The 14,653-nt window shown below is 36.2% G+C and overlaps 1 protein-coding gene across 1 annotated transcript; it reads right to left on the reverse strand.

Annotated features, from left to right (window-relative positions):
- Nucleotides 1-8,585: 8,585 nt before the first annotated feature.
- Nucleotides 8,586-9,818, reverse strand: LOC124371783. Its single transcript, XM_046830127.1, has 2 exons — nucleotides 9,238-9,818; nucleotides 8,586-9,042 (listed from the first exon to the last, which is right to left on the reverse strand). The coding sequence occupies exons 1-2, from the start codon at nucleotides 9,510-9,512 to the stop codon at nucleotides 8,586-8,588; spliced, it is 732 nt and encodes a 243-aa protein (XP_046686083.1). The 5' UTR covers nucleotides 9,513-9,818.
- Nucleotides 9,819-14,653: the final 4,835 nt, after the last annotated feature.

Consider the following 14,653-nt stretch of genomic DNA (forward strand, 5'->3'; position numbering starts at 1 on the left):
TTTTCCCTGCTTGAAGTCCCATCTGTTTCCATTACTTTAATTTTGAACAAGTACCCATCATGAGAGAGCCGCTTCAGATACACCAAATCTTAGTGTTCTAAGGGTAACAAATGATCTTTTTGGAAGCCTTGACCATATTAAATTGTTCAACGATTCATTTGGATTTTGTGACTTTCCTTTTAAACACTTCTTTAGTAGTTCAGGATCAGATAACTGTTTAAAAATTGGTTTTAAAAGAATCATGATAGGCTGTGGCGGATGAAAATATTTAGAGTGGTCATAAAGTTCTTTCGAAACCAAAGATTTGTTGTATTTACACCACGACTCCTCGTCTGTCAGACAGAGCTGGTTCATTGGCTTATCATTAGTAGACATAATGTGGAAGTAGCAGGCCTAGACAGCGTTTTGCATGTCTTTATAGCTATTTGTGTTCCGCCTTATAGCAAGGCCATAAAGTCTGTATTTTCTGTGTAGCAGCTTCAGTAAGGCGATTTTACCTGAAAGGGGTTTTTCCATCTGATTTTTTTCTTTTGTTTTATTTCTGAGACCACGTAGTCTTTTTTCCCATCCGTTTTTGGACATGCCCAATGCATTCCAGCTTATTAATTGGCAATCACCATATGGTTAGCTTCAGCTACTGATTTGTAAGCAGAAGAATCGCTATCGCTTAAATACTCGGTGTATCGTACACCGTACCTGTCGATGGACCGTTGGAATAGTACGAGGGCTCCTTCAACTTCCATCCCTCCGCTTGTGCCTACATGATTTGCACTGCATACTTCTAAATGTGTGTTTTGCAATTTATCAGGGCAGGTACAGTGCTTTGACATGACATGGTAGTCTAAGGCTTTACCTGTGTTTACTGATGTCAGTGTCATGACGCCAATCAATGACGTGTGCCCTCGCTTCTGCCAAGAACTATCGAGAGTAACACACAGGTCTCGTACATTGTCGTTGTATGTTATATCATCTTCAACAGCACTTTTCATTGAGGCTTTACATAGCTCCTCACAAATAAAAACATAGGTATGCCTCATGTTTCGCATACATTGTAGAGGTGTGCCAAGTAGCTCCGAGAGCGGAGAAGCCAAACTAGCTCCGGCTCCGTTTGCGGAGCTAGCTCTTTAAACAGCTCCAGGCTCCGGCAACCGCTCCGGCGCGATGTGCGGCATCTGTCTGCTCCCTTGTAGATTGGAGCTTATTGCTTGGTTATGATGTTATAAACAGCAAATACTACTGTAAACAAATATGCTAAGGTGCTGACAGTTTTAATTACTACTTACTTTTTTTATAATACGTATTTATGAAAATCTAATTTTTGTGGTAAGAAGACTACACGTACATTTTATTTATATTTATTTTCACACTGTAGTAATAAAACATAAAAAATAGTACGGTAACAGAAAATATAAAATAATATACAAATTATTTACACAAGTATTCATGATTTGCATTTAGATACACAAGTTGAGTCACTTTCATGGATTTGATACGTGATCTTCGGTCACTTATTATTATTCCCGTTCGGGAAAAAATTCTTTCACAAGGTACTGACGTACCCACAAACCCCATGTTTATTTTAACGAGTCTGCTGAGATTTGGGTAGACTGCCTCGTGAATCCTCCACCAGGACAGAGGATCGCCTTCTCTGGGAAGTGGTGGTTCAGCGATGTACCTGTCGATTTCGGCGGTAGCACAATCGTTGGGAGTTCCGGGAGTCTGCCTTTGTACAGATTTTATTACAGAATCAAACATAGAAAATACTGAACATTCTTCTTCTTCAAATTGTGATGGACCAGATTGGTTGGTCAAAGTCAAAGATGGTGTACCAGGAGGGGATTGTTCCATTGCGGTGGCAGAAGTGGCGGAAATCATAGCTGCAACGACCGTAATCACATGATTCTTAGCAAACTGTTGACATTTGTCGTCAGAAAATGCATACAATTTGAACCTTGGGTCCAAAAAGGTATTAAGTACTACTAACTTGTTGTACTCAATGTCATGGTATCTGGCTGATAACCCCATGAGCAGGTTTCTGTACTACCTGTATTGCATCAGGGTGCAAATTTAGTGTACATAGTTTGCTGCAAACATTTTGCAGCCCAAGCGTCAAAACAATTATTTGACTTCCAGTGAAGTAGGATTCCCCACTCATCTTTGCTGTGACCTCTTCAAATGGTTTTAGGACTTTGCAAAGGTCACTGCAAAGTTTCCATTCATTAGAAATTAAAGATGGCAAGTCTTTGTCCAGCAATGCCAAAGTGCTTATTACAGCCTCTTTTAACTGAACAAATCTACAAAGCATGTAATATGTGCTGTTCCATCTCGTACTTACATCTTGAAGTAAGCGTTTAGGGTCTTTAACGCCATTGTTGATTTGGTATTTTAATAGTTTTTCAGTGGCTGCGTTGCTTCTCTTAAAAAATGAGACAATCTTTTTGCATTTGGTGATTACTGTATCTACCTTTGATATGGCATCTTGAACCACTAGGTTAAGAGTATGTGCATAGCACGGCCAATGACTCCACATTAAAACATTTTTTATGGCTCCAACGACATTGGAGGCATTGTCTGTTACAACAACTAAGATTTTGTCTGAGATTTTATAGAAATTCGTTATTTTCTTGATTTCTTCGGCTAAAATGGCTAGAAGTATGTGAGCCCTCCATTAAAATACAGTCTAAGAGAACTGATTTCAACACAAAAATCATTGGTAATGAAATGCCCTGTAACAGCTATATACGATTCATTGATCGTAGATGTCCATGCATCTGTCGTTAAACAGATGTTTTCCACATTTTTCATTAACTCAGCTACTTGAAGCTTACATTTGTCGTACGTGGTGGGTATTAGGTTTTTTTTTGAAACCACTTTCCTTGATGGAATTTCAAAAGAAGGGTTTAAAGCTGTAACGAATTCCCGAAAACCAGAGTCCTCCACAATAGAAAACGGTTGGAAATCTTTGTAAAATAGCTTTAGAAACGCAGCTTCTACCTTTTTCTTTTGGTTGTTATTCATTTTTTTTGGTATAAAACTCGATAGAGTGGTTTGTTTAGCACTTCCCTTTGGCTTATCTAATTGATTAGAAGGCAACTCACCAGGTTGAGGTTCATTTTCAGTTGCAAAGTTACTAAATGAAGCGGCTGAATCGGTAGGTCCAGTGTTGGTTGTAACATTCACATCACGATCACTTACACTTGTTGATTTTGAACTTATAACACTCAAAGTAATTCCGACATGTTTTCTCTCAATATGCCTCTTCAAATTGTACGTTGATGTACGGTAGCACATAACCAAAGCCACAATGTTCACATCTACAGTTTTTAAGGTTAGCATCAATAACTGTAAAATGAGACCAAATTGAACTTGTCTTAGATTTCTGTACTTTTGATGCCATGTTAATTAACTGCACAAAAACCAATCAATACTAGTCATACTCGTAAACCGCACAAAAATATCACTTTTCACTGTATGTCTACGTTAGAACTCCTACTGAAACTGGTTTGTTTTGGTTTGTCAACAAGTTGTAGGCCACAGCTGATAGCTCCACAGACGCTCCGAGAGAGTAATTATATGAATATATAAGGTTAGAGCTGGAGCTGTTTCGAGAGTCACGGAGCGCTGCTCCGCTCCGCTCCAGCAGCGGAGCGCTGATTTGAAACAGCTCCAGCTCCAAAGGCACACCTCTAATACATTGTGGGTGGAGGAGGCAAATTTAGGATGCCGCATAGGCTTTTAGCAGCGGTGTGGCCTTTTCCGATTACTCGTAACCTATAAGCAAGTCTCAAATTTAAATCATAGAGTAAAATAGGCCTAGGACTATCTCTCTTATCATGGGTATATGTCATAGATGACAGCTTCTCACAGCTTCTCACTATTTACAAAAGATTTTGTGCCTTTTTCGCAATTTGAACAAGATACCGTAAATTGAGTAGCGAGGCCAACTATGCTTTTTTAGACATCTCTATTTCATGTTGACAATACAGTAGAACTCCGATTATCCGAATTAATTGGGGATCAGGCCGATTCGGATATGCAACAATTCGGATAGTTGGATTTAGCATGGAAATTATGCAAAAAAGGAGTATTTTAATTAAATAAACAAAAGTGCATTGAAAACGTTGTTATTTTAATACTATAGAGTACAGTAATAAACATGAGCAATAAAAATGCAGTACAGCAATACAGATTAACGAAAAGTACTAGTACATAAACTAAATGACAAATGAAAAATTAAGTGATGAAATGTGCAATAGGCTACATACAGTACATATTTGTCCTGTGTAGTTTTTCACTTGAACATTTCCAATAAAGTACGTTGCCTTGAGGTTGTAGCTCGTTTCCGTGCAGCAAGGTCCCGCAGGCGCTTGACGGCAAGAAGTTGTACAGCTTCACATTCTGGTTGCCGCTCCATCCACTTTAAGGCGTTTTCAAAACAAATGAAGGCTTCTCCGTGTGTTGGCACATTTTCCTCTTCAGTTTCATCACCGCTCTCATCACTGTCAATGATATCACTTTGCTGTTCGTCCATTACACTTTCCTTTTTCATTGTCTGTCATTATCTGAAACCCAGGATCAGCGTTATCAGATTGCAACCACTCTTCCATATCTTCAACATCGACTTCTGAACAACCTGCGATGTTATTGGCAAGTTTTACAAATTCTGCCACAGTCAGTTCAAGTTCTTCATCATCAGCTAGCTCATCTGTTATTTGTTGTAACCTCTGTTTTTCTAGTTCCAGCAGTTCTTTTGTTAATGTACCGTTTATTCTGTTCCTAGCTCGTTTTAGTGTAACGCTTTTAACCATATTCAAGGAATCCGCAATCATGTAACAGCAGTCTTTCAAGTTAATTTTTTTGTATGAATCCAAAACTCTCTCTTCATTGTTTTCTTCAGTCAGGAGCAGTTTACGGAGCAGTTGACGTCTGTAGTGTCGTTTTGTACACTCAATAACACCCTGATCCATGGGTTGTAATAGACTTGTGACATTAGGCGGCAAAAAGAGGCATTTAAATTGGCCCTCGTCCCGATCATAACATGCAATGGGTGGATGAGTTGGAGCATTGTCAATGATGAGCAACACTTTCCCCGTTTTTCCAGTTTCTTTTTTAAATTTTTTTACTTCAGGGATGAAAGTTTTATTGTACCATTCCAAAAATATATCACTCGCCATCCATGCACTTTTTTGGTTGGTGTAAGCCACTGGTAAATGGTTTACATTTTTAAAAGCTCTTGGCTTTTTTGGTTTACCTATCATTAGTAAAGGCAGCCGATGGGTACCTGTAGAGTTAGCACAAACAAGGATTGTTACTCGTTCCTTGCTTACTTTATGCCCTGGAGCACTTTGTTCTCTTTTGGATGCCAAAGTCTTCCTCGGTAGGGCCTTCCAGTTTAACCCGGATTCGTCGGCATTGTAAACAAGTTCGGGATCATAGTGTTTAGTCTCTTGTTTAAATGTTTCCACCAACTTAATGGCAGCTTCACGGTCGGCAGAAAGTTTTTCTCCCGCTACGTCTAATTCTCGAATGCCATGCCTAGATTTAAAATTCCGAAGCCACCCCTGGCTTGCCTTAAAATCAGTCACACCCATTTTTTCGCTAAACATTCGAGCTTTTTCACATAAAATTTGTCCGGAAATAGGTTGCCCACTTGACCGTTGTTGAAGAAACCACGTAAAAACAGCGTTCTCAATAGGTTCAGTTTTAGCGTGCTTCATCACTTTTCTAGATGAACATCCATCTTCACTTTCCAATGCACTCACGAAGCTTAACATTTTTGCTTTGTTAGTTTTAATATCACATATAGTAGCAGCCCCTACGCCAAACCGCTCTCCTAGTTGCTTTCCTGCGACGCCTTTATTTAACTGATTAATAATTTCCACTTTATCGCTGAGAGAAAGTACAACTCGTTTACGTTTTGCACTCATCGTTAATGATTTTATAATATCAGGCTATGCAACACTACACACATCAACGCAACTCTCAAGGTACAACGCAACTCGACTGCTAAATACACACGCGAACGGAACTGGCATACGGCTCAAGCGCACTGACCGGCGGGCGGCGAGACTGCAGTCGATGTGCAGGTGGAAGGGCGGGGTGTTCTAAATATAGCATGCGGGAGTCACGTTACCACGGTAACGGCACGTACGCCTGGCGCGCCGGGCTCCTGCCCCTGTCTACGTCATGGCACGTTTCGTCGGGCGGGCGCCGCGCCGTCACTGTTATTTGACGACTTTAAAATTTTACATAATTTCACCGAATCGTGATTCGGATAATTGGGGATTCGGATAATAGGGGTTCGGATAATCGGAGTTCTACTGTACTTGCATACAGCTAGATCACCTAAAACTACATTTAGTTGTTTCATGTCTATTATTTCATATTGAAGACTACTCGTATTGGACGTATAAGTGTCAAAGTTATCACCTAACTTTAGCTTGGAACTTGATGATGAAATCCTAGGTTTACATGGAGATTGCCTTGGATTTTCTTAAAGAAAATAGCTGTCTTATGATCTTCTTAAAACTGTTTACTTCTTTTAACATTGTCTACTGGTTCCAATCTTCTTATTCCCCATTTTTTAATAAACATAAACTAATACAGATTAAAACTTGCACAAGAATCACATAACCTAATTCACAATGTTATCGTATGTCCAACACAGATGATACAAGCGCAGCTGTCAACAAAAACTAAAAAACATAGACAGACAGTGTAGCCAACTAACAAAACAAAATTACTGACCATGGTTAGCTAACAACATTATGTAATTTTTTTACGATTTGTAGTGCCCTTAAAGGAGTAGAATAGGCTGCCATCTGATCCGATACATCAATAAAACTCTGCAGAATTATAATCTACAATTGAGTCGACCAATTCCAAAACTCACTAACTCCACTTTCCTAAATTTTACAGGATGAGCAAAAAAACTATAGTGGTTAAAGTATAACACTCAAAGTAATTATTTTATTGTTATGAATAATAAATCCTACTACTAATTGGTTAAACAGTAAGAAATTAAATGTATTTCTTTTGTTGAACTAGAAAACAACAGTTAAATATTGGAGTTAGAGAGTTTTGGAAATGGAGATTGGTATTAGAGAGTTTTGTTGCAGTACGGTTTTGATTTAGGTAGTTTTGTTGCAACATTGTGTTTTAGGGCAACAAGGTTGGGTAAATATTATAAAACTTGTAATAATGAAAAAATATGTATTTAAATTAAACAATTTTGTATGCAATTAAACTTAAATACATTTTGTTGTTTTAAATTCATTTTTTACAATGCAAAGTTGCCCTCTAAGATTAAAACTTCATCCTCCATTGGATCTTCATGTTCATTAGGATCATCTTGATTAAGTTCCTGGTTTTCCCCATCATTGGTAGTAAATAGATCAGCGTAGTACCTAAGAAACTCCAGTTGATCCCATTGTTCCCCATAATGTTTTCGTAGTAGTGTTTTTACATCCTTAACTTTTGCAGGATTAACCTGAACAGAATTTGGTTTCATCTGGGGGTTTATGTTTCTCAGACTACAGCCTTTCTTGGCTATTCCTCTGGACGCTCCTATATCGTTTTTATAGGCTACTTCACCCCTTACTAATCCATTTCCTTTTTTGCCTCTTGTTAATATGAATCGTTTACAAGTGGAAAACTTAAAGTGCCATTGACCTGGCTTCTTTACTGTTGATCTGCATACTTCCATCCAGTTTTCAACATCAAAGTCCAAACCTAATCTATTGACCGTTCCACTTTCTCTAAAAATGTCAAAGTATGTGTTTGGATGGGTGATGCTTTCAACTTTTCTGACTTTTCTCTCTATTACCCCAAAAACTCTATCGGGTGGGATGTAAGAATGTCCTGGAACCGGATAGTGAATTACAATTGTCTTAATGTGCTGAGGTGCTTTAGTCAATAACCAGTTTAGTAAAGCTGTAATAAGAATGGTATTTTTATTTTGTCCTCCAGCACCATCTGCAAACAATCTAATTGTATGTACATTTTCTGGATAGACTGTTTCTGATAATCGATAACGAACACAAGAAGCTATTTCGCTTGAACCTTTCGCACCTTCCATTTCAGTCCAAGCATAAATGAAAGTGTTTTCAACTGTCTGCTTTGACAGAGAAGAACCGAGACACATTGTAAAATTATATACATAAAACTGTCGTAAGAAATAAGCAGCTTGATCAGTCAACTTAGGAAAAATTAGATTTTTTTGGCAGTCGAATGAAAACGTGATTGTCCCAGCCTCTTCAGATTGCAATAGCTCAAAAAACATCTTACCTCTTTTTTTGTGAACTTGTAATTCTATTTTCAGTTTCCCCTTTTCTTCAAAATCTACCACAGATAGAATCTTCTCTTTCAGCTTAAGACATTGAGAACACTGGTCTGTTGCTGGTGACCCAAACCCTACATTATAATTCTCTACAAATATTTTCCTAAAGTACTCATACTTGACGTTAAACTCATTTTCAGTAGTGTTGTTGTACGATTTCCACAGACTAGAGATACTTAAATGACTTGCTAGGTACTGCCGTCTGGATTTCCCTCGGCAATAATGTGACTCTACAGGTTGTAGAGCCTCAATAAAGGTTTTTACTTTGTTTTTCCTCAGACTTTTTAGAACGATGGTCTCCACCTCGAAGTTCTTTTGGCGATTCGCCAGTTTGAAACACAAGACGGCACAATCTTTGTACTCTAAATTTTGAAATATTTAAAATATCTAAAAAAGCCTTTTGGCAAACTTTTACCAATTCACTTCCTCCTTCATTGCGGTATGATGGTATGAAATATTCAATAGCCATACCTCTTTCAGAAGAATGAGGACCTTGAAGCCGATGTCTTTTTGGAACTTTTCCTTTGGCGTACCTCAGTATAAATTGATCTTGGTCAATTTTATTGCAAGATTTGTAGAACCCCTGATGAAAACGTCTTATGTCCTGCATATTAAGACGGGAACAGTCATAACAGTGCTTGGATCCGTTAGCTCTTTCACGATGTCCACAAGTTGGAATATTTGGGAATCCTTGAGCGGAGTGTCTGAAACAAATCATATTCCGTAAGCTAATTAAATAACCAGTATTTAAAACAGAAATAAAATACAAGCCGATATCATAAAAACAATCAATGCTGTGAAAATGTTAGTGTACAGTTAAAGGGTTTTAGGTTATGTCATCATTGGATAAACATACAAATTTAATTATGTTGTCCTGTAATAAATATAGTTTAGCTTACCTCTTCTTTTTGTCCTTGGTTTTCTTCCAGTTATCTACTCTTCTTTTTCTCTTTCTCGTGGAATTGTCAGGCATTGGTTCAACATTACCGCTTTGTAATAAGGTTACCTCTGGATCAGCCATATTGTACAAAACAGAAATAACTAATGAAGTAAACAAACAATTTCCCAAGATGCACTGCTGTACAGTGTAGCCAATATATAAACACAAAATAATAACTATTTTGAAGGAACTGCCCACTTTCTGTTTGAAGAATATGTTGCCAATGACTATCATATGATTAGGAATTAGTCAGTTTTGTTGCAGTACTGCCTTGAAGTGTGCTAGTTGAAGCCTGGAGTTAGAGAGTTTTGAAACAGTAATGGAGGAAGATGAATTAGCGAGTTTTATTTCAGTAAAGGGATTGGATTTAGAGAGTTTTGTTGCAGTTGCAGTTTTTTACATTGATATTTCCATAAGAATTAGAGAGTTTTGGAACAAGATCTTTTGCTACCTTATAAAACTCCCCAAATACTGCCAAATACTATAAAAACCTCAATTTCAAAAATTTTGGAGTTAGTGAGTTTTGGAATTGGTCGACTCAATTGTGGTAGGTTTTATTACTTCCTTTCCACTTTTAGTTAAAACAGTTGTCATTTGAGGGACAGATTTGGTGGTCAAAAATAACACATCCCTCTTGTCTTTCCATTTTCCAACAATGGTCTTTGCATTACTTTGTTGTAGTTTCAGTTCTCCTTTGTTAATCTTAGCTGTTATAACGGCGGAGGGATTGATTTTGCGTTTCTTTCTCAGCGTACCAATGAGATGTGTCTTTTTATCAAGTAAAGTTCTTGCTAAATTAACAGAAGTGTAGAAATTGTCTGTGTAGAGCTCTCTTCCTTCATTAACAAGACCCTCAGTTAACTGAAAAACAACATTTTCACTAACTACTCCAGCTTCCTTTACATGTATATCTTTTCCTGCATACACCTTTACTCTATGGGTAAACCCTCCCTCAATGCAAAGTTTGTAAATGTTTATCCCATATTTATGTCTTTTATTGGGGATACATTGCTTGAAACACAAGCGCCCTTGAAAAGGAACCATCTATACACATTTTCTTTCCTACTGCGCAAGATTTATAAAATACTTCATTTAGAGCATCCACTAACCATTCTATTTTATAAAATCTGTTATTTTGGGGACAATACTCATTATTAGAAAAATGAAGCATAGAAAACTCTGAAGTCTATTTCGTGAAATACCTGTTTCTTTTGCAAATTCATTTTTGTATAGAATATTAGTAGACCAATAGTCTTTAAGATGAGGTTTTTGTCTAGACCCATCCACATAATTATAGCAACAAAAGCAATAATTTCTTCTCGATTTGTTTCATACCACTTTGTTAAATGTGAGTGATCCGTTACTGACTCGTTCTGTATACCACGTACAATAGATTGCTCTGCATACACATTAGTCTCTTCGACTATTTTTTCAAGAATTTCATTGTTTGCAAACAATAAATAATACTCTGCCGGAGATTTACCTCTGCAATTTTGAATAAAATTTTATTAAATTTACTATGTATATTACAATCAAAGTTTTTTAAATTCCCAGTAACATCATACCAAACAACATTATGATTCGACCCATTTTGGATATTTTAAGTTACTTGCATAGGTTCAGTCCCGTCTGATGTATTTTCTGATTCCACACGTTGAGAGTGACCACATGAGGAGTGAGATTGTTCACTAATATTAACATTAGAAGTATCTATTCGACGTCTTTTATTACTTAGTCACATCACACACACTTTCTGAAGATGATTCACTGTCAGGAACAAACTCACCATCTATATCACTATCATATGCCGGTGATGAGCTTTCATAGTTATCTATTTACGAGGGCGGTTCAGAAAGTAAGTTTCTTTGGTTAATAAATAAATGTGACCTGCCAAGGGAATAGGGACCTTAACTTCCAAAAATTCAAAATTGAGTTATTGGTATATTCTTAATCTAGACTATTAACCAAACACACTGGTGAAAGAATTATTAAGATATCTAAAAAAATGCCAAAGTTATAGGTGTTTAAAGTTTTTATTTTAAAATTCTTAGTTTATAAAGAAATCGCGCTCCAAAGTTTTCTAATTTTCAAGCAAAGATATTTTTTTATACTACTTGATTATTTGCCATGTTTTACATATCATTTTGTCAGGAATTTAAAGCAGAATAATAATTTATGATTGAATTTGAGATAATTATTTACATTGTTAGCCTAACCTCCCTTAAATGGATTTGGGGTTGAAAAAAAACCAACATTTTAAAGATAAAGTGTATTACTACCTAATTAAAAAATACAAAGGTTTTATTATATATTGTAATTATATACTACATTAGTAAAACAAGTTATTAATAGTCTGCAGCATACAAAGTGTCAATGCTAGAAGATTATTTTTACTCTTTTTGATCGTTTTTTTTTTGGAGGTTGGTACTTGGACCTGCAGCAACATCTTTATCGGAAGCCTCTGGACGATCTGGATCAGGTTCATTTACTCCATCTTCAGGTTCTGGTCCTGGATTAGGACATAGTAAGTCCTTCAATTCGTCCGTCCAGCAAACTCCCTAATCTTTTGGTACAAATACTTCTTCCTTTGGTATGTTAATCCTTCCGGTTTGATTTCTTTAGGAAAATCGGTTTGGCAATTCCTCGGAAGAAGTAATTACCCGTTCTTGTTCGGGGTCACCTAATCCAGTTTTTAACTAATACTTTGCCCTTTTTTGGCTACAGATAAAATGGAAGTGGCTGAACTTTGTAATTATTTTTTTATCGCTTTCCATTTTTTGTTTCGGAAATAGTTGAGCCAATCGAATAAATGAACATAAACTTCGCCTTGCTCAGTCCCAGCTATTATGGATTTGTTAAGGCCTATGTTAGTGGATTTCTCAACGATGTCTGCAACTTGGCCCAATGATTTTGGCTTTTCCCTTTCTAAATTTTTTTTAAATAAACCAAAAGCCCAATCGCAGCCAAATTTGGTATGCCCGACTGGAAGAAAGGAAAGGGTGAGATAGAATCATTTAACCCTTTCAGTACTCTCCTAGTTAAATACCCCATAAGAATGTTATTCTTGTTCTGGCTGACGCAATTATCTGCGTGTAATGTTAGATGTTTTTCCCCGAAACTATGATTTTCTAAATAATAATGGAGAAAACTGACAATCGCATTTGCACCTTTGGAAATTTTGAATAGCTTCGGGGATTAAAAAGTTATGTTGAGTTTTGACGGTATCGTTCATGATTCCAAAAATCCCTATTTTGTAGGGAGTAAGAAAATAGATGGGTCCTGGCTGTTGAGAATCAAATGGAATGTGCACCTGTTTGTGCAAAGTCAAAGCTATAATGTATTTTTCCCATCATAGGAATTTGGTTTTGCTAAACCATTTTTCGTCAAACTCAACTAAGTCTATGTTAAAATTGTCAACCGTGTCTTTTATCAAAGTTTTATAACCTGTTCTTTCAATGTTTACAACATTCAGATGATCTTGGCATTTTTTTAATAAACTCTGCTTTGTCAGCTTCAGAACATCCTCGAAGTTTGGTGAAGGTCGTCCCATGCTTTTTTTTGCAAAATTCGAATAAATCTGACCGAGGCTTCATAATGACAACATCAGGACAGAAAATGTTCCAAATAGATCGGAACGCTGACGACCCAACAAACTTTTTAGACGCCTCAACACATGCTTGTTTGCATTTTCTAAACAAGGACATTTTTGAATCAGAAGAGGGAAGTAGATTTTACAATTGTTTTATGATTAGCTAAACGCCCCGGCATAAAAAGAGCCGACTCTTCTGCATAATTTCTAAATGAAAAGAACAACATTTTCAGTGTCTTCTTTAGTATGTGTGTTTTTTTTGTGTTCGCTTAAAGTTTTTGTGTACAGGGGTTTCCATACCATGAACATAAAATGTTTCAATAAACGTTTGAATCGTTTTATTTTTATTGCATTTGCGGCTAGGAACAACCTCTCACAGACAGTTTGGCCAGACAATGTGTATATCATTCGCAGCCTTTGTCTCACTTTCTCCTTAGATCCGCTCCCAGTTTTTACTTCATTGCTCTGCCTACACATGGCACGGATCTGTCCTAATACTACTAAATCAAGTTGATTCGTACCTTTCATTATAATAATCTAGACTACTGCTATCCAAAAAGCTCTTCAATAACTCATCCAGCGTAAAACGAGTCGCTGCATTTCCGCCGACAGCATCCCTCTACTTTTATACTTCTTATTTCTGCGTCAAACACGGTGACAAGTTCCTCTTGAAGAACTGGTTTCTGAAAAAAAATAGTTTATACTTTAAGGCAAAATATTCATTACATCATTATTTTTAAAAAGTATTTTTACTAAATTGTAACAAACTTAAAAAATGGGTTTAATGATTTTTTTGGTTTGCTCTTACAATTTATACTAAGTAGGGCCTAACGTCTCTGGACTGACCTGCAATGCACCTATGACTTCCAACTACATCATGTAGTTTGTAGACACTTTAATTCAAACGTAAACTTATTTATTATGCTATTTCGATTGTTTACTTTTTAATTAGTTGTATCAATCATGTTATTGGCATAAAGGTTTGTCAGTTACAACACAGATTGCAGCATTAAAATTGTTACCGTCCATTATAAGCTCTCTCGATGCAGCTGAAAATCGTAATGCTTATAATTTTGATAAAACGCTTTTACGTGTAACGATTAAAATTGATTATACACTCACCCAAATTTCTTGATCTGCATCGTTTACCACGTCATCTCCAATCATTTCTGGCTCACCATCAAGTACGTCAACCGAAATTTCTTCAATAGAAATGTATATCGCTCATCATGAGGTTTTCTTCGGCATTTTCAATATCCTGTTGCAATACAATTTTTATTAATACTAATTATATAAAAAAATTGCTAATAAGCGTAATTAGTTTTTATATAGTAAGTTTAAGTCTGTAAAAAAAATGTATCTAGTTTGTTGAATATTTTAGTATTGAAGAAAATACAACACATTTACACAAAAATGTTTATGAAATTCGTTATTCTACAATAATTAAAATTGATTTTTATTGTATTATTATAATTATTTTTATTGTTGTCGAAAGTGTAAAGAGCAAGTAAGTAGATTAATGTAACTTGTTTAATGAATATTCAACATTAAAGAAAATATTATATTACACAATTCATACTCTTGAATGAAAAATAAATTTAACAGTAAAAATTTTATAAATAATATAAGAAAGGCTTACCTCAAGGGTGGGTATATCACCAATATTAAAATATTCGACATCTTCACTTGAACGATTAAGTTCTGTAGCGTCTTCCTGACTCTCATGATCCTCAAGCTCAGAATCTGATGAAGAACTAACTGGGTTTGCAAAATAAATCTTCACATA

Source organism: Homalodisca vitripennis, unplaced genomic scaffold (assembly GCF_021130785.1).
Source record: "Homalodisca vitripennis isolate AUS2020 unplaced genomic scaffold, UT_GWSS_2.1 ScUCBcl_1939;HRSCAF=6194, whole genome shotgun sequence".
In the NCBI taxonomy this organism is placed as follows: Eukaryota; Metazoa; Arthropoda; class Insecta; order Hemiptera; family Cicadellidae; genus Homalodisca; species Homalodisca vitripennis.